Genomic DNA, 21,281 nt, shown 5'->3' on the forward strand with positions numbered 1-21,281 from the left:
CCATTGTCACTGCCTTTCCCTGCTAGTGTTGCAATGAACTATTTAGAGTTCTTTGTTACAATATTGTTTTTAAATAATGGTATTTTTAAATTAAAAAAGCAGTACATGTTTGTATAAGAAATTTGGAAAATAGAGGAGCTTCATAGTTCAATCCTGGCTGTTGAGAAGGCCTCCAAAAACAGTGATGCTCATAAAAAGAAGCCGTGAAAGGGCCCTGGTGGCATCCTCAGATAACTTGTCTTTTTATCTCCTGGCTCATCCAGAGGCTTCTCTAGCTTTGGGCCAGTGCCCAGGTTTTAGACAGCATAGGAGTCACTGCCTATGCTATGTACCCTGTGAATAAAACATTTTTTACACTGAGAACGCTAAATTTGGAGATAGATCTCATGACTGTTAGAGATTCCTGTTACATTGGCTCAGAGGTTAGTCAGGGATCATAGAACAGTGCCACAAAGCTCATGGTCTTAAAGGAAAAATTCTGCTTTGCCACTGTGAATATGGGAGATCACACTCTTCTTCCTGCCTCCTGGGGATACCACGATAGAATGAAATGTTGTTATGGGTCATCGTGTGTCTCTCGAGGAAGCTGCTGGAGACAAACAAGCAGAAAGTTTGTAAACTTGTGGGACACACTGGTAGAGGTGTGCACAGTTGTAGAGATCAGCAGCCCTCAGGGCAGATGAGCCTGAGGCAGCTGGAACCCTGTGTTGGTAGCGTCTGTCTATGAGCTGCCCCCTCTTTTTGCCCCAGAGTGTCACACAAATATAATTTTTTATGTGTGGTGTGGTATGACGAAGTTGGGAAACATTGTTCTATACGATGGTCCTCAACGTTGGTTCCATGAGAGAATGACGGGTGCACTCAAGATGCACTCCTAGGGGTCACTTGAATGAGTCTTGAGACAGATAGGACTTTGGAGGTTACATCTTGCCCACTCATCGAGTCCATGCACATTTCTCACAGGTGCTCATTAGGTGGACTTGGCACTTCCAGTGATGGAGAACTCACTACCTCATAAGAACTCCCGTTCCATTTAAGCTCTAGAAAATCCTTCTTTTTATTGAACTCGAAACTACCTCTCTATAAATCCCACACTTTGACCTCATTCCATCCTTCAGATCACGTAGAGCAAGTTCATACTGAGTCATAAGCAATAGCCCTTCTGATATCACCCCTCCCCTCAGGGGTTTTGTTTGTTTTATTAATATACTTATTTAAGATCAGTTTTAGACTTGCAGAAAAGCTGAGAAGCTACTACAGAGTTCCCTTATACCACTCCATACCTCACACCCAGTTTCCCCTGCTATTAAAAATCTTCTATTTGTGTGGTATTTTAGTTACAATAATGAACTGACAGCGATACATTTTTAACTAAACTCCACACTTTAGGCAGATTTCCTTAATTGTCACTTAATGTCCTTTATCCACTCCATGTTCCTACGCAGGATGTCACATTACATTTCACTGTCATGTCCCCTTAAGCTCCTCTTGGCTGTGATAGTTTCTCAGACTTTGGTTGTTTTCAATGACCTTGCCAGTTTTGAGGAATACTGACCACGTATATTGTGGGTTGACTTTCTATCAGAATTTGTCTGTTTTTCTCATGATGTGATTGGGGTTGTAGGCTTTGGGAAGAAGACCACTAAAGCAAAATGCCATTTCATCAAATTATATCAATGACACCTACTATCTACATGCTTCATGGTTGCTGATGTTGGCTAGATTACCTGGCCGAGGTAGTGTTTGTCTGGTTTCTCCTGTAAAGTTGCTTTTGTTCTCTTGTTTCCTTGTTATACTTTTGGGAAACCAGCCACTATGCACAGCTTAAGAAGTGGGGAGTTGTGCTCCCACCCTCTGTGGTGGAGTATCTGTATAATATATTAGGTACTCTTCTGCATGGAAGATTTGTTTCTTTTCTTCTGCCAATTTCTTTATTAAATCATTCATTTATATCTGTATGGATTCATAGATATTTGCTTTAAAGTTTGTGTTACAAACCAACACTATTTTGTTGCTACAGTTGTTCCAGCTTTGGCCATTGGGAACTTTTTCAGCTGGTTCCTATGCCCCTTTGACACACTCTTATCAATGTGTTTTTTTGTTTTGTTTTGTTATTGTTTTTGTGTTTTTTTACTCCTTCCTTACTTTATGTCACTAGAAGATACTCCAGGCTCATCTTGTACATTTTTTCAGTCCTAGAACCAATCATTTCTCTGAGGAGCTTGGTTCCTTTTACTGGAGAATGGTATTAAAAACCAAGCTGTGAGTGTTAGGTTCCCTTGTTTCTACTGGGGTGTTATTTCTTTTAGGACCTCTCAAGCTAATAAAACAAAGAAATGTGTGTGCGTGTGTGTGTGTGTGCGCACACACACACGCACACACACGCACATGTATTAACCCTTGCATATACACATATTTATAAATATAACTATGTGTAACTATTTGTATGTACATTGAGTTAAACATGAGTTCCTACTTATGTCTCCAACTCTAATCTATTATCACATAGTGATAATGTTGATGTTGATCTTGATTATCTATAAATTCCAGTCCAACGTTGGGAAACCTGGTTCCTGTCATCTGTAGTCCATTTATTTAGTCATCTGATTCCAGTGTATATGATGGCAGTATCAGAATTGTTAACCTCCAAGATATTTTATTTTATCTTCTCTCATGTTAAACATCTTCAATTCCTTTAACCATTTTAAGTTCAGCATCATCTTGCTCATTCTCCATCATTTCTAAGTCCATGATTTTCTTGTTTCATGAGAAATAACCAAAATCACTCTTCATTTTACAAAAGAGGAGAATGAGGTCTAGCACACACTTACCCTTGGCTTATACAAGGCACTGGTTTAAGCACTTTATGCGTATGAACTCATTTAATACTTACAACAACCCTAGGAAGATGGTACTGTTATTATCTCCATATTACATGAAAAAAAGGTTAATAACTTGCCCCAGGTTAAACAACTAATCAGTAGTGGAGCTGGGATTGAAAACTAAGGTCTGATTTCAGAGTTTGTCTGATTGTTATTTTATGCCACATTGCTGCTAGAAGGGTCTTTCTGAAATACTGCTCTGCATATGTAACTCCCAGCCTTACAAACTGTCAGTGATTCACTATTGCCCATTAGATAAAGATCACATATCTTACCTTAGCATTCAGTGCCTTCCACAATCCAGTGTACCCTCTGCTCCAGCTTACCCAGCATGAGCAGTGGAAACCCTCAGAGCATTCCCAGATATTGTCTCACCTAATGAACATGCTCTCTACCCTTCCTCCCAGTTAAAGCCCAGGCCCAGCGACACCCTTTCCACAAAGCCTCCTCACATCCACCTGGGAAGGAAGACTTCCTTCTTTGTTGACACTCAATCTTCATGCCCTTTGTTTGGTATTTAGTTGTGTTTTGTTAATATATTTTTTTCTGTCCAGTCTCCCCAACTTGTTCTCAATGCTAGCTTGTCATTGTTGGTGATTGTTATAAGTTTTAGTCCCACAAACTTATTTGATGAGAAGTTGGGACTCTGAGATTTGTGACTGCAGTATTTTCTCAGATAGCATCATTGCCTTTTCAATAGACAATCAAATCCTGCATTAGTATATGTTAACGAATCAAATTAGTTTGGTGTAAGGCTATGAGACATGCTATGCAGCCCATTCTCCCTCAGAGCATGTCCCTATTCTAGGAGGTCAAGATGTACTATTCTAAATGGTTCCCTTCATTATAGCTCTGTAGAGTGCTTAGCTATGCTGGATGATATTAAAGTACCCAGTTCCTATTTCAATGTGGCCAGTATACCAAATTTTATAGAAGTGGATCTGGCACCAGCTTGTCTCAGCTTTGGGTAAGTGTCATTCAGTTCCCTAAGAGAGGGCTGGAAGGAGGGAACCCATGAGTTCTGCTTCAAAGAGCAGAACCTAGATTCAAACTGTAGCCTGTTTTTGCTAAACTTTAGTCATTTCAGTGCCACCTTCATGGTTTTTGCCATATCTCCATAACACTCACACTTTGTTTTTGTTTTTGTCTTTGCCTTAAAGTTTAATATCATTTTACATAGTAACAACTACAAAATTACAGGTTTAATGTGCTATAGTTTTTACGTGGATACTAAAATAAATGCATAACCATTAGATAACTGTTATCTTGTATTATATACAATTATGTCACACACTTTCCTTGTGTGCTTGCCACCCTTTGGGGGACACAGCTCTGCTGTTTTGGTCTTTTTCCTCCAGACCCCTTTCTAGATGTGAAATCTCTTCTGATCAATCACTGGTGTTCAGGCTGGTCTTCTGTATTCTAGTGGGTTCCACTAGGGCACCTTCAGAGCCACTCTGAGGGCATAAAGAGTCCCTTGGCAAGATTATGGGCATTTCCTTCTCTGTAGAAAGAACAGCTCAGCTTTTACTTCTTCCCCTGTCCAGGGTGCCTAATTAAGATTTTATTTGAAGAAAGGCTTCTATGGATTTTTTAAAAAAGTATGAAAACCATAGTAAAATTCAATCCAGGATAAGCACTGTGAGAAAGAACACTTGTTTCTATATGCATTCATTTGTACATTCATTCAGTACTTCTTGAGCCTCTCTTAGCTCTTCCTAGCTTTGGGGTCAGGAGAGCTGGCTTCAAGTGTATCTTGATTGTGATAATGAAGCAAAACATATGTCTCAACAGCTTGAGGTAATAGCATGCTAAGCACTATTCCAATACTGTTGTACTTGATCTAGGTTGAGTGTAAGCCTTTGGTTCAAGTCCAGAAGCCACCTCCCAAGATCAAGAACCTCAGAATGACTCGACTCTTGCCTAAGGTAGGAAGTGATACTTAGTGTGTTTTCTCTAGGGAAGGATGAGGATAGGTAGGATAGCTTCCCAGCTACAGGGTAGCTTTTCAGAGGCATTTTTGGTCACCTCAGCATAATATGATGCATATGCTCTATCCACATCACCATTGCCTCATCTCCACACAGTTTTAAATGTTGCTATTCACTAGATAGATAGATAGACTACCTCTCATAATCAATAAATCAATCAGTCAATGCATGGGGACAGGGGTCCAAGTGAGGTCAAATCAATAATGCAGAGGAGGTGGGAGCTTATGTTGTACCAAGGAAGATGTAAATTATATAGCAGGAAGAACTGCCCCATATTATGGTGGTAAGATATTGAAATGATGATAATAATGGCTAACACTTATGGAATGCTCTACATGAGTTGCCTCATTTACCTCACAAAACCCTTATGAGGTAGATCCCATTTTTGTCCCCATGGTAGTGATGAGATAACTAAAACTTAAAGGAAGAGTTGTGTCACCCATTCAAGGTCTACAGCTGTACGTGATGGAGAAGGGATTCAAACCCACAGCCCATATGCTTTTCCACTCTACTTTTCTCTACAAGAGCTTTGAAAATAGATTTAGGCCTGTATTTGGTTTAGGCTCATTCTTGCTCTGGTGGGAAACCTGGGAGAAATGACTCCCTGAAGACATAGATTTCTTGCCTGAGGCGTCTGTACCTTATCCACTTCCTTCTTATATAGAATACAAACACCAGCATTACTTCACTCCCTTTTGTGGATACCAAGGGGAAGAAGAACATGGTTAACCTCCCACACATCAGCAACAAAATCTTGCTAAAGCCACCCTTGCTGTATCAGGTAAGTACAGGGCAATGGACCTGGCCCTGAGCAGGCAGGTTAAAGATGTGACTTCAGTCTACAACCAAGTTTATGAAGGCCTAGGATGGTGGGGAAAGCACAATGGCACCTGAATATTTGGGCTCTAGTCCTGTTCTCACCCCTTACAATGAATGCAAACCTTATCGAATAAATCACTGACCTTCTTTAATCAAAATGGGCTCTCTATAGGATTGTCATGAGGATTCTTTGTGGAAAGGAAGAATGAAATGTCTGATGTACAAATGGTAGAAGAATACAGAATAATTGTTTTCCTCCAGTGTCCCCTTTTTTTTATGTAAGGGCCAAATAAGATGTGAGAAAGTGCCAAGTTAAAGAGGTATTATAGACACATTAAGTTCACGTGTTTGTGCCCTTGGTCAAGTCACTTTATCTAGTTAGGAACTGGCCTTCTCCCGAGCAGCAGTAAAAAAAAACAAAAACAAAAAAAAAAAACTATTCCATTTCTTCCCGCAGTAAGATGTCACTGGGGTAGTCAACTACACATGGTAATGTGCATGGGCCTCACAGAGAATCATGAGATTGATTCCTTTGAGAGGAAGATTGAGAAAACCTAATGTCTCATAATTACCATTTTCTCCATGGGAAGGAAGGAGAAGAGTCTGGCTGGATGTGGGTGTCCTTGGTCTGATAAATGGTTGGTGACACCCAGGAGAAGTCTAAGCAGTCCTTTATTTCAAGTCTCTTTGTCTGGACAGGAGAATCAGACTCACAATCAGATGTCAGCTTCTGAGCTCAAGACTTCAGAAATGCCTTTCCATTCAAGCATTAAAACCCAAGATCCCAAGCCAGAGGAGAAACCACCAAGAAAGCACAAGGTGCCTCTGACAGCAGCAGGTATGTCTCTGGAGTGGTAGCAGAGTATAGTGGGGGCTGGTTCTAGATGGCCAAGGTGTCACAAGATGAACTGGGTGGGGAGGGCTAAGCTTCCAGGTGTTGGGCCAGAAAAATCACACATCAGTTTTTGGCCAGGAGCCTGACTTCTCACAAGGTTCAGACATTCATCCTCTATTAGAATTCAAAGGAGGAGAACCAACATCCACTATGCCGACACTATCCAATGCTTAGAGCTCTTTACTTGCAGCTTTGAAATTATTGTCCTTCTTCTTAAACAATCTTGGGAACCATCCATGAGCACATCACTTCAGTTCTGAGCTAGTTCTGCCTTTACAGAGCTGATATCTGCTCCTAGTGCTCTTAGGTCATGGTTCTGTCTTCTGAGCTAAGAATATGCCATTTTCAGCTTTCACATGACTGCCCTTCACACAGGTTTTCTCTCTCATGTCTTTTTTCCTTCCAGCAGTTCCCTCTCCTACCCCACCTGCCCTCAGACCAAACACCAAACACCTGATGGGGTCTGGCAATCAGTGAGGGTTAGAGAAGAGTGAACACACATTCCTTCCTTGTAGTTGGAGGTACTCATTGGCTTAGCTGCAGATTTGAATGGGAATATCTCCTGGGCCCCTTTAAAGTTGCATTTAAACTACCTGTCGGGTCCTTGAAGTCATAGTTTGCAAACCCTCCCAGGATAAACCATTTGTGTAGCCCCAAACCATATTAACTTGGAAACTGCTGCCATAACTACATACTATTATTGACACTAGGTTTATGTCTGGAATTTTTACCATGCTGCTGCAACTCATAGCTTTTTGAGGTCTAAATTCTCCCTTTCCCTTCCCTTGTGTTTCCCTCCTGATTTGTTGAAATGAATATGACACCTTAGAATTTATCCTTTACATTTTTATCCTGTGAGATTAAAGACACATGATCCTTAGTAAGCCATCTAGTTGAGGAAAAGAGTGACTGACTCATGAGCTGGAAGGGGTGCCATCATCAGCCCTCTGGGAAAATCCCCTTGTTGCCTCAACTGACAATGATAGTGTCTTTCACACAGAGGCCCTAAAGTTTTTTAAGAACCAGCTGTCTTCTTATGAACAAAGTGAGATCCTGGGCTACACGGAGCTGTGGTTCCTGGGGCTGGAAGCAAAGAAGCTCCACGTGACTCCTGAGTTCAGCAAAACGAGTTTTGATGATGAACATGGCTCCTATATGAAGGTGACAGGGGAGTAGATCATGGTATCTCCAGGGGCCTAGGGCTTGGGGACAAGAGGTAATCTGGAAAGGAAAAAGGTGTGGGGTATTTGATAGCATTTGGTGCCAATATACCTTGGACTAGGCATCCTGAAGGATTCTAGTAGGTTCTAAACCAAAGAAATGCCATGTTTAAAAATGGGAAATGGGAACATGCCATGTTTAAAAATGGGAAAACATGTAATTAATATAACAACTACTCTGCTGTCAATACTGATTTCTCCAAGAGTATTTGGGGTAACAGATTTGCATCCTTGGCAAATTCCCACAAGCTCTTCTTGTGCACAAACCTGGACCCATTGGAAAGGCCAGAGTCCATGGAATAAGATGCATTCTTCCCAGCATTCTCTTTTTTGGGTCTTCCATACAAGTCCACACATGGACCTGTTTCTATTTTATTTTAATTGCCATTTACTCACAACCAAAAAAAAAAAAAAATTTCTTGTCACTGTAGCCCCTGGTCCCTAATGCTCAACTTTCTTCAGTTTTCCAAAGATGGATCCTAGCAAAGATGAATCTCTCCTCCTTTTCTGATTGTATCTGAGAATTCCTCAGGACAGTGCCTCTTACCAGCCTGAAGGTGAAATCTGGGCGGTGAAAAGTGTCTCTTTTGCTTTGGAAAGAAATGTCCACTTCTGAAGATGTCCAGATGTGTGTGATACTTAGTCCATTAGGTTTTTGGGCTGCTGGGAATTTCCTTCTCTGGTCATTTTCTCACAACTCATTTACATTTAAAGGAGACAAGATTGGTCTGTGAGGCTTCATAGAAGAGACATACTTCTTAAGAGTATTTAGAGCTGTGTTTCTCAAACTTTACTATGTACACAAATTACCTAGAGATCTTGTTAAAAATGTGGGCTCTTATCCAGCAGGTATGGGATGGGACCTGAGATTTTGCCTTTCTCAAAATCTGCCAGGTGATGTCCATGCTGCTGTTTCTTGGGCCACACTCTGAGAAGGATGGATTTAAAGTTTCTAGCACACATCCTCTATCTAGTGCCCTGGTTCTCAACATTTTTAGGCAAAGGATCCCTTTAGGAGTCTGACAAAAGCTATCAGTCCTCATCCCAGAAGAGGCACCCTGAACATACACAAAGTTTCAAAGAGGGATAGGTTAATAATGGATCCTTGGTCAAGAATCACCAATGTAAACCTTACCTCCAATTCATCCAGATATCCTCAACCCCTTCCCTGCCCACCCTCCTACCCGGGCATAGAATCTCTGGGAAATTCCCCAGCAATGCCAGCACTACCTTTAAGTTAATTCACTGAAACTCAGTTCCTCAGTCTTAAATCTTAGGCAGCTATGTTACTGGTGGAAGCAGGAAGGGGGATAACATATGCTCACTGTACACTCAAAATCTCCATCTTCATTACATTATACACATACAAATAGACAATTCACTGAGCTAAATTCCCAAACAAGCAGCCCACTGCATTCTCATTTCTATTTTGTCAGCAAGTGTTAATTTAATACCTATTTATTGAGAGAGAACCTACCATGCTGGGGCATCTGCTAGACTCTGGAAATATGAAGGGAACAATAAAAATGAGTACAACTTGATCCTTGGCCTCAAGTGATGACAATCATTGTCAAAGTTGACATGTAGACAAATAATTATGATATATCCAAACTGGTGGCCTGTATAAAATATATACCAAATACCTTTACACCAACATGTGCAGAACCTGTCCCTTTCCCTTTCCCTGTACATTCTTATGACAGACCTTTATGGGTGGAGTAGTCCACTTCCACATATTAGTAAAGTTGTACCTGTTCATATTCATGATCTTGATTCCTGCTGTATGAACAAATCACCACCACAGAATCACAAGCACATCCTGAGAACTTGTACACAAACATTTGTCTTTCACCTCTCCCAAATTCATGAATGTAAAACTAGGAATCAGGGATTCTCAGAGCCTTAGAAGTTCTTTTTTATAAATAAATAAATAAATAAATAAATAAATAAATAAATAAATAAATAAATTTTTAAATTTACATCCAAGTTGGTTAGCATATAGTGCAACAATGATTTCAGGAGTAGATTCCTTAATGCCCCTTACCCATTTAGCCATTCCCCCTCCCACAACCCCTCCAACAGCCCTCTGTTTGTTCTCTATATTTAAGAGTCTCTTATGTTTTGTCTACCTCTCTGTTTTTATATTATTTTTGCTTCCCTTCCCTTATGTTCATCTATTTTGTATCTTAAATTCCTCATATGAGTGAAGACATATGATATTTGTCCTTTTCTGACTAATTTCACTTAACATAATACCCTCTAGTTCCATCCATGTAGTTGCAAATGGCAAGATTTCATTCTTTTTTGATTGCCAAGAAATACTCCATTGTGTGTGTGTGTGTGTGTGTGTGTGTGTGTGTGTGTGTGTGTGTGTATACCACATCTTCTTTATCCATTCACCTGTCGATGGACATTTAGGCTTTTTCCATACATGCCTATTGTCAATAGCACTGCTATAAACATTGGGATGCATGTGCCCCTTCAAAACAGCACACCTGTATCCCTTGGATAAATACCTAGTAGTGCAATTGCTGGGTCATTGGGTAGTCCTATTTTTAATTTTTTGAAGAACCTCCATACTGTTTTCCAGAGTGAGCCTTAGAGGTTCTTATCCAGAACCTTCAGTTACAGATGAGGGCACTCAGCTCAGAGTGAGTAAGTGACTTGTCTGAAGACACACAGATAAAGTCTTTTTAATTGAAGGTTTCCTGTTGCTGTGAATAAATATCTGTTCTCTAGTTTGCAGCCCATGAAGGGACATGGGTGATTCTGGGTCTTGAAAAATGCTCCTCCTCTTGGTTGAGAAAGAGTCTAGTTCTGTACTGCTAACTCCAAGTTAGAATTAAATCTGGATGAGTCAAGAGGAGAACCAGATCTGACCAGAAGGAGGCAGAGCAGACACGAAGCCTTCTCTGATTGGTGGAGACACATCAGGGGAAAGAAAGAGAACTTCCTCCACACTGAAGCTGCTGCTCAACTGCATTCAAGAATCAGGAAATGTCTAAATTGGAAGCGACCTTAGAGCCACTTTGTTTAATCCTCTTGCTTTATAGGTTTCCACACATGTGGAAAACTAGAGGTGGTAGCAGGACTGGGACTAGAACCCAAGTTTTCTGAAGACCATCCAATGTTCTTTGCACTGTATGACAGATAGAACCTGTGGGATTTTCCTGGCACCACATGTGGAGCCTGGGATCTAGGCAACAACCTAACCACTGCAGCAGCAATGGGAGGAGGGTGGGAGTTGCACCAATGCCTGGCAGTTCAGAAAGTTCCCTCTAGGAGTCAGCCCTTAGCTGACTCAGGGGCCCCAGTGTGAGGGAAGTCCCAGAGTTTATGGCTCTGTTCCTCACTCTGGCCTGGCTTCTGCAGGTCCTGCATGACCACATTGCCTACCGCTATGAGGTTTTGGAGATGATCGGGAAAGGGTCCTTTGGACAGGTGGCCAAGTGCTTGGATCACAAAAATAATGAGTTGGTGGCCTTGAAAATCATCAGGAACAAGAAGAGGTGTGGCTTGGCAGATGGCATAGACCATGGTGGGCGGGGGTGGGGGGGGGTTGCCTGCATGACTCTGGCCCCTTCATAATGCCAACCCTTCCTGACTCTGCCTTTTCTTCTGATCTTCCTCATCTTTTTCCTCTTTCTCTCTCTACCTATCTGATTCCACGATGGGGCAAAGAGGGGGCAAGAGTGTGGAGCTTTTAGTGCTTTCTGCCCCTCTGGACAGTCTTGCTGGGGAGATGGGGAGAGGCTCGGGAAAGGGGCTTACTGCTGCAGCATGACATAACACTGTGTCCTCTGTCCCCATTGTCTGCCCTCCCTGCCACTCCATGACCCCTTCAGATTTCACCACCAGGCACTGGTGGAGCTGAAGATCCTGGAGGCTCTCAGAAGGAAGGACAAAGACAACACCTACAATGTGGTGCACATGAAAGACTTTTTCTATTTTCGCAATCATCTCTGCATCACCTTTGAACTCTTGGGGTCAGCTGCTTTTCCTCTTTAATTCATTTTCTTTTGAAAAGTTGCTTAAATTGACAGAAGAAAAACTTTGAGGTCAGAACACTAGATTTTTCTGGGTGTGAATATTTAACAACTAGAGTGGACATAATGGCCACTCAGTTATCTAGAAAGCCAAGGAGCAAAGAGCTGGACCTAAAGCTACCCATCTCACCCTATCCCTCAGTCATGCCTGTCAACTGCCAGCATACCCTGGCTGTGCTGCACAAGCTCTGGGTGACAAACTGGGTGACATAACCAATACAAGTTCCCTGCCCTCAAGACTGAAACTTAGATATGTTGAAAGGGACTGTCCTTGTCCATGTCTCCACTCACTGGCTTTATAATCCTGTGGTGCAGTGGTTGGAAACCAAGGGGACAGGCAGCTAGCTGCTCAGCATAGGGAAAGAACTATGATTTTGAGAAAATAAGGATATGAGCAGATATTTTGGGGCAGGGAACAGAACCTGACTGAAATAGACTGGCATCACCTTGCTGAATATTGGAACTGGAAGGGTGTGCTAATTGGAAGGGCATGCTAGTTTGATTACTTTTCTCTCTGAGAAGACCGTATTTCACAATCTGAACAAAACCAGAAACCCAGAGTGCATTTAGCAAAGGGGGATAATTGGGGTAGGCTCTCAGAGGCCCAGTGTTATGGGATTCACTGAGCTGGTAGCCTGGGGCCCCCAGGACACCATTGCTGTCAGTGAAATTCTGGGAACCAGCTAAATTTGAGTCAGAGGGAAGGATGGCACCCTTCTCACCATCTCTGATGAGTGCGGAATGTGCTCTGCTTTCCAGTAGGCAGAGATGAGTTATCTTCCATGCGTCAAAATGGACAAGCCAGGCTGCCTAGAAAGGCACAGTACACAGTTAGATGCCATTGTTCTTAAAAGAGCCCTGAGAGGTCGGGAGGGGCAGGTGTGCAGAGGGAGAATCCAAAGACCAAAGGGGCTGGGAGTTTCCCAGGGTCACACAGCCAGTCAGGATGAGGCTGGAGCTTCACATCTTATCTGTACCCCTCAAGAATAAACAGCTTCCTAAATACTGCCAGTGTTAGAGAAGGCTTAGGAATGGAAGATTGGAAACTAGGAAGAAGTTGATGCAGAGTTGTTTCTGGATCATGCCCTTTCTTTCCCACCTCTCCCCAAATCACTGAGGTTTGCAGAGTCACAAACTAGCAGCCCGTGGATACACTTTTCTTGTTAAAATGCTTTGCATTTGTTTCCAACATTTGTAAGTCAGCATATTTCATATAATAGAGCAGACTTCCATACAGTAGTGCAGGCTTCTGCCTGTCTAAAAACTTTAGGGTAATCTAGCAACAGTAAACCCTGTCAGATGGGACCAAGCAGCCAGGCTCACTTTAGATAGGGTCGGGCTTCTCCATTTTGCCTCAGCCCCCATCTGCCCACTCTCTTTTTCCCTTACTTGTCAGGAACCTGATGTCTTTAGATAGCCTTGTCAATTTGGGGCAGGAGTGGCCACTTTGTTGGGTGTTGGGCTTTCTAGATTCCTTCCAACGGCCTAAGAAGCTATGAATATTTCAGAAGTTTGGTCCAACCTTTTAACACCCACATGTGTAACAAAGTGGTTTAATGACCTTGCCACATAAGAAACAAGGGGACATCAGAGAGGCCAGCACAGTTGGGCTTCACATTGGATCCACCATGAATCAAAGGGAAAATTGAGGTTATACGACACAAAAGTCTTGCCTCCTGGTCTAAGACTTGCCTACTACCAGAGGGAAATCAAGTGATATGGGATGGTTTGCGGGTTCAAAGTAAGTATTATACCTTTTGCACTGATACATACACATCACTCTCTCTCTTTTCCAGAATCAACTTGTATGAGCTGATGAAGAATAATAGCTTTCAAGGCTTCAGTCTGTCAATAGTTCGGCGCTTCACCCTCTCTGTTTTGAAGTGTTTGCAAATGCTTTATGTAGAGAAAATCATTCACTGTGATCTCAAGCCTGTGAGTACAAGCTCTGTCCTGTCGAGGGAGCTGTTTCCCACCCTCAGAAACTTCTCTGTTCTATTCTCCAGTGGAAACTGGGAAGCTGTTTGGCCAAGGTTTCAGGGTGGAAGCCAAGCAGTTATGTTTATACGTTATGTAAACCAAGAATGATGCAGTAAAGATTAAGGGACAGGTATCAAGGCAATGCAGAGAGATGTGGCATCACCGAGACAGGAAGGAACAGGAAGGTCTGAGGGCTTTCCTATGAAAGGCTTAAGGGTATACAGAGACGTTTTATGCAGAGAGATGGAGCACTGCTGTACTAAATCCTGACTCTGTCCCTTCTACTCTGAAGTGGTCTTAAGGGTACAGCAAATCTCTGACCACTTCCTCCGTTCCAAAAGGATGTGCCCTTCTCACAGGTCCTGCTGGTATTCTGTACTTAGCTCTACTATTGCACTGGTTGCTATGTAGGAATGGTTTCTTTATCTTCCACTGACTGCAAGCTCCCCCAAGGTCAGGGACCATGTCTTCTCACCATTTTATTCCCAGGCTCTGATATGGTACCTGACAATAATAATGGTAGGCAACAAATTAATGCTTGTTAGAAGAATTAATGATTGCAAACTGGAGGAGTACAGGTAGCTAGGGGAAAGGTATAAGAGTGTGAAAATGTGGGGTCAGGAACTGGTTCCAGAAACAGTATGACCCTCACAAATATTTAAATATCCCTTAACTTTTCCTCATTCCCTTCTCCTCACCCACCCCCAAAACAGTTAAAAATTTTTGAGTTTTTAATTTTAATTCCAGTATAGTTAACATACAGTGGTATATTAGTTTCAAATATACAATGTATTGATTCAACAATTCTATATGTTACTCAGTGCTTATCATGATAATTGTGCTCTTTAATCCCCATCCCCTATTTCACCCATCCCCCTCCACCTCCTCTCTGGTAACCTTCAGTATGTTCTCTATAGTTAACAGCCTGTTTCTTGGTTTCTCTCTCTCTCTCTCTCTCTCTCTCTCTCTCTCTCTCTCTCTCTCCTTTCCCTTTGCTCATTGGTTTTGTTTCGTAAATTCCACATATGAGTGAAATCATATGATATATGTCTTTCTCTAACTGACTTATTTCACTTAGCATTATACTTTCTAGTTCCATCTATGTTGTTGCAAATGGCAAGATTTCATTCCTTTTTATAGCTGAATAATATTGTATTGCTTATATATACACCACATCTTCTTTATCCACTCAGCTTCCATAATTTGTTGTAAATGATGCTGCTATAAACATAGGGGTGCATGTATCCCTTTGAATTAGTGTTTTTGTATTTTGGGGGTAAATACACAGTAGTGCAATTAGTGGATCATAAAGCAGTTCTATCTTTAACTCTTTGGAGAAACTCATCAGGTAAATGTGAGATATTTTTAAAATTAAATATTGACAAGATAGGGTTGTTCTTTCAGGGTTTACTGGTGGAGTCTCACCGGATAGTGATACATTGATTTATTCTCCATATTTAAGCTTTGCAAGATCCATGGTCTTTGGGCTTAGGGTACTGACTCTTACTAAGGAAATTGACATGACATAATAGGTTTACTTGAGAAATAGTAACCTAGAATATATGTGCCCAGTAGAAAAGTACACATGCAACCAGGAGAGTGCTTGATGAGTGTGGATCAAGAATCAGGGAGTTAATTCTTATGTACTCAAAGGTTAGTTTCAATGACCTGTGATGCATCCATCCCTTCTATAGAGCTGTTTCTGTCAATATGGTAGGAAGGCCTGCCCCATTTAGTTAAGGAGACTTTCCATTGGGATGCAGACACACTGGAAATGTCTGCTTCTTAAACACTTGCTGATTGAATTCTTCAAGTTATATGGATATTGTCTAGAACAGATATTATGGACTAAGTTTGTACTTTCTTAATTTGTGGTGCCAGAGGCTTTAGACCAAGCCTGCTATGCCATATCAATAAAGTTAAGGAACTCAGTAAGCAAGCAATTAATCTGATATTCATAATCGTCAATCCATCTGATATTGAGATCCATGAAGCCATGACTGGGACTTTAATCTTCTAGCCTTTAGGTAGTACACCCTCACGTTCTAAGAGTCCATAAGCTCTGCTTGCTTAACCATGACTCTCCTGGGATGTTGGTTTCACATTGCCCCCAAAGTTAGCAAAAGAATCACAACTTGAATTAAATTATTGCCCTTTTTTTTTGTCCATTACTGACATATCAGTATGTTGGTGGAGCACTTAATGGAAACATTAAATTGTCAGTGATATTTCTAAGACCTTATGCAAGCAAGGGATAGAACCAGGTGCCAAGAAGAGAAAAATAAACCACAGTGTTCAGGAATTACACATTCTATATGCAGAAAGAGACAAAATCTATGCAAAAGAAATACTTAAAAGCAGCAAATACTGAGTCCAAACAAGAGGTGCAGACCACAAATTGAATAGGAAGTCAGAGGAATGGGGAGAACATGGTGTTTGGAGAAGGCATGGGAGGAGGCCCACTTGGAGGTGGTCACATTTTGAACTGGGTCCCAGAAGATGGCAGGCATTCAGGTAAACAGAGTGTGTAGAGCAACGTTTTTAAAACCTAACTACGTCTTTCTTCTTCTCTCTAGGAGAATATAGTGTTATACCAAAAGGGCCAAGTCTCTGTTAAGGTCATTGACTTTGGATCAAGTTGTTATGAACACCAGAAAGGTAAGCCCATTCTGGCCCCTTTGTCTGAATTTTTCTAATGTGAGTTCTTTCCCTTACTGAAACAGTACTTCCCACACGAGGTCACCTGGGTTCTAGTCTGGGCTCAGTCACAACAATTGCAAGAATGATTTTGGACAAGGTGCTTCACTTCTCTAAGTTTCCTGATCTACAAAATGAGAAGATCGGACTCAAATACCGTAAGGGTCCTTTGCAGCACTCAGATTCTGTGAATCTGGAATTATCCTAGTGCCTTGGGTCCCCAAACTAACCAGATGTATATCTGAATCACTTGAGGCCTCTAAAAAATTACAGCTCCAAGGGCCTCACCCCAGATGCACCGAACCTAAATTTCTGGGGGAACACCCAGGGGTCTGCATTTTAGAGTACATAGCCATTCTGAGGTTTGGGATTCACTGCCCTAGGCTCTGTAGACTATATTTTTTCCAGGTTAGAATCCAGAAAGCATCCCTGGAGCACATTTGCATAAACTTCACTGAACTTGATTTAAGTGTCTCTTCTTTTGACTTTTATCAAATTTGATGACAAGAACATGTACCATTTAACAAACACTTAGAGTATCTTCTATGTGTCTGTTACTGTTCTGGGCACAGGAACAACAAAATAAACCCAACATGTTCTGTGCTCTGCTTGCTTACAGTTCAGCGGAAGAAACAAAGATACAGGTAATATGACAGGTGCAGTGATTGCAAATATGTACAGACTGGGTTAAGGGCCCACCAAAGGGGGACTTTGGGACCAGCTTTCATGGTGGCAGGAGATATCAGAGGACCCTCTTCATCAGAGGCTGAAAAAAACCCCTGAAAGATGGCTGTTTCCAAATATTTTGCAGCACTACTTTTGAAGACACATGTTCTTTACAATTTATGTATGGAACCCCAAAGAAATTCCAGCTAGAAAACAATATGCCTCCCACAAAGCACTCATTTGCTTACTCTTCTCAGCTACAAAAGCATGCAACCTCTTGTCTTGGCTGCCAGGATGCTCCAAATGGAATTTATAATGATCCTATCCTTTATTTCAGATAGTCATTTCCCCTTTACATATTTTCTGACTTCCTTTTATCTTTATTTTAGCCAATATAGACTCAAACATCCCGAGCTCAAATCCCAGCTCTAATTATTTCTTGAATCTTTGTATGCCTCAGTTTTCTCATTTTTAGATGGGGACAATAATAGTACCTGCTTCATAGGGTTGTTGTAAGGACTGAAACGGTTCTCTGTACAAAGCACTTGGAATAGTGCCTGGCACATGTTAAGGATTATATAACTGTTCATTAAATCAATTTTTAAAGAACTATGCTGTGCGTATATGTACTTTGATTGCAAAGTACATCAAATCCATTTTGGAAGCAGGCAGAGTATAAAAGTCATTTTTATTATGTATTTATTTTGTTTATTTATTTTTTAATGGCTATTTACTTATTTTTGAGAGAGAGAGAGAGAGAGAGAGAGAGAGAGAGCACAAATGGAGGGGCACAGAGAAAGGGAGACAGAGAATCCCAAGCAGGCTCTGCACTGTCAGCACAGAGCCTGATGTGGGGCTCAAACCCACGAACTATGAGATCATGACCTGAGCTGAAACCAAGAGTTGGATGCTTAACCAACTGAGCCACCCAGGCACCCCTATCTTTATTGTATTTTAAATCACAAAATTATTACCTGTTTTCTCTAACCAATGCAAACAACAGAGAAGTGACCGCAGAATCCCTGTCCCACCCCTATAACAGCATGTGGAAATCACTATAACGTCCCATTTCTCCTACCACTGTAAAATCTAGGCTCCCCACAGTACTGTCTTCTTCTGCTGGCTTCATTTGTTCAGATTTTGTTGGGGTCTTCCTTCTATACTTTATGCAATGCACATAATATATTCAATACATATTAGAAGAGTCTGCATTTTGTATTTCTTTTTCCATTTTAATATGCCTCTTCCCTTGGCAAATCACAATACTTTCAGAAAGTTTCTACCCCAGGGCCACCTGGGTGGCTCAGTCGATTGGGTGTCCAACTTCAGCTCAGGTCATGATCTTACAGTTCATGGGTTTGAGCCCCACGTCAGGCTCTGTGCTGGCAACTCAGAGCCTGGAGCCTGCTTCGGATTCTGTGTCTCCCTCTCTCTCTCTCTCCCCTCCTCCGCTCATGCTCTGTCTGTCTCCATCTCAAAAATAAATAAACATTTTTTAAAAATAAAAAAAAGAAAATTTATACCCCAAATTCACATGATAGTTGAAAATTTAGCTTTATATTAATTTTAAGTTTATTTATTTATTTTGAGAGATGAGATTAAATATACAGTGTGACTCAGATGTGCTGGTTGGCTGTACTTCCATCTCCCTGCCAAGCTGAGAGAGTGAAAAGTGGTAGGGAGTGTTAGTTATCCTGGGCCCTCACATGAGAAGGTGCCCTGGAGGAGCGTGTTTTGGAGAGGAGGATTTTACATGATGGCTCTCTTTCTTTCCTCACAGTATATACCTATATCCAAAGCCGGTTCTACAGATCCCCAGAAGTGATTCTAGGCCATCCCTACAACATGGCCATTGATATGTGGAGCCTGGGCTGCATCATGGCTGAGTTGTACACGGGCTACCCTCTGTTTCCTGGGGAGAATGAAGTAGAGCAGCTAGCCTGCATCATGGAGGTGAGGAGGAGGACTGAGGTCCCACAGGGTGGTCAGCTTACACTCTGAAACATGGGGCTGCATCAGACTCGCTGTAGGGCAGTGGCCTGAATACTTACTATTGCTGTTGGATGTTCCCTAAAATATTTTTGGAATTACGTGCCCCTCTGTACATTTTTGAGTTGACACCTAGCATTTTTATCATAAATTTAAATAGTTGCAGAGGATGAAATTTCCAGCATATTGTGAATAGCGACATTTTATTTATTTATTTATTTACCATTAACAATTTTTTTTTAATTCCAGTATAATTACCATACAGCACTATATTAGTTTCAGGTATACAATGTAGTGATTCAACATATTACTCAGTGTTCACCATGATAAGTGTATTCTTAATCCCCTTCACCTATTTCATCCATTCCCCTTCCCACCTCCCCTCTGGTAGCCATCAATTTATCCTCTATAGTTAAGAGTCTGTTTTTGTTTTTTGTTTTTGTTTTGTCTCTACTTTCTTTGTTAATTTGTTTTGATTTTTAAATTCCAAAAATAAGTGAAATCATATGGTATTTGTCTTTCTCTGATTTATTTCACTTAGCATTATACTCTCTAGCTCCATCTATGTTGTTGCAAATGTCAAGATTTCATTCTTTTTATGGCTGAATAATATTCCGTTACACACACACACACACACACACACATATATATATATGTATATATCTCACATCTTTATCCATTCATCTATTGATGGACACTTGGGCTGCTTCCATAATTTGGCTGTTGTAAATAATGCTGCAATAATCATCAAAGGGGTGCATGTATCCCTTTGAATTAGTATCTTTGTATTCTTTGGGTAAGTACCCAGTAGTGGAAATACTGGATCTGTGGTAATTCTAATTGTTAATGTTTTGGGGAATCTTCAAACTGTTTTCCACAGTGGCTCCACCAGCTTACATTCCCACCAATAGGGCATGGTGGTTCCTTTTTCTCAACATCCTTGTCCACACCTATTGTTCCTTGAGTTTTTGATTTTAGCCATTCTAACAGGTATGGGTGATATCTCATTGTGGTTTTGATTTGCATTTCCTTGATGATAAGTGATGTTGAGCATCTTTTCATGTGTCTGTTGGCCACCTATAGGTCTTCTTTGTTGAAATGTTTGTTCATGTCTTCTGCCCATTTTTAATTGGATTATTTGGTTTTTGGGTGTTGAGTTGTAAAAATTTTTTATATATTTTTGGATACTAACTCTTTATCAGATATGTCATTTGCAAATATCTTTTTCCATTCAGTACATTATCTTTTAGTTGTTGTAGTTCCAATATTTTATTTTTGCTTTTGTTTTCCTTGCCTCAGGAGACATATCTAGAAAAATGTTGTTATAGCTGATGTCAGAGAAATTATTGCCTGTGCTCTCTTCTAGGATTTTTATGGTTATAGGTCTCCCATTTAGGTCTTTTATCCATTTTGAGTTTATTTTTGTGTATGGTGTAAGAAAGTGGTCCAGTCTCATTCTTTTGTATGTTGCTGTCCAGTTTTCCCGATTCCATTTGTTGAAATGACTTTTTCTCATTACATATTCTTTCCTACTTTCTCAAAGACTAATTGATCATATAGTTATGGATTTACCTCTGGGCTTTCTATTTGGTTCTATTGATCCATGTGTCTATGTTTGTGCCCGTACCATACTGTTTTGATTACTACAGTTTTGTAGTATATCTTGAAATCTGGGATTGTGATACCTCCAGGTTCATTCTGCTTTTTCAAGATTGCTTTGGCTCTTCAGGGTCTTCTGTGAGTTCCATACAAATTTTAGGATTATTTGTTCTAATTCTGTGAAAAATGCTGTTGATATTTTGATAGGAATTACATTCTGTACATTGCTTTGGGTAGTATGGACATTTTAACAATATTTAGTCTCCCAATCCATGAACATGGAATATCTTTTTTGTGTCATCTTCAATTTCTTTCATCAATGTTTTATAGTTTTTAGAGTACAGGCCTTTCACCTCCTTGGTTAAGTTTATTCCTAGGTATTTTATTATTTTTGGTGCAATTGTAATTGCAACTGTTTTATTAATTTCTCTTTCAGCTAGAATAGTGACATTTTAAAATTAAACTGTTATACCAGCCTTTCAAATATGCTCGGAAGA

The 21,281-nt window shown here is 40.8% G+C and overlaps 1 protein-coding gene across 5 annotated transcripts in view; it reads left to right on the forward strand.

Annotated features, from left to right (window-relative positions):
- DYRK4 (dual specificity tyrosine phosphorylation regulated kinase 4) overlaps positions 1-21,281 on the forward strand; it is a 52,458-nt gene that overhangs the window by 18,819 nt on the left and 12,358 nt on the right. For 2 of the 5 annotated variants that reach the window (XM_042945565.1, XM_042945570.1), the window contains exons 4-12: positions 4,730-4,810; positions 5,538-5,654; positions 6,392-6,530; positions 7,588-7,748; positions 11,180-11,316; positions 11,620-11,793; positions 13,650-13,788; positions 16,410-16,491; positions 18,977-19,149. In XM_042945565.1, the coding sequence (XP_042801499.1) occupies positions 4,730-4,810; positions 5,538-5,654; positions 6,392-6,530; positions 7,588-7,748; positions 11,180-11,316; positions 11,620-11,793; positions 13,650-13,788; positions 16,410-16,491; positions 18,977-19,149 (1,203 nt within the window). The remainder of the gene's footprint in view (positions 1-4,729; positions 4,811-5,537; positions 5,655-6,391; positions 6,531-7,587; positions 7,749-11,179; positions 11,317-11,619; positions 11,794-13,649; positions 13,789-16,409; positions 16,492-18,976; positions 19,150-21,281) is intronic. The other 3 variants (XM_042945566.1, XM_042945567.1, XM_042945568.1) reach the window with 3 other exon arrangements.

The sequence above is a fragment of the Panthera leo genome, chromosome B4 (assembly GCF_018350215.1).
Source record: "Panthera leo isolate Ple1 chromosome B4, P.leo_Ple1_pat1.1, whole genome shotgun sequence".
In the NCBI taxonomy this organism is placed as follows: Eukaryota; Metazoa; Chordata; class Mammalia; order Carnivora; family Felidae; genus Panthera; species Panthera leo.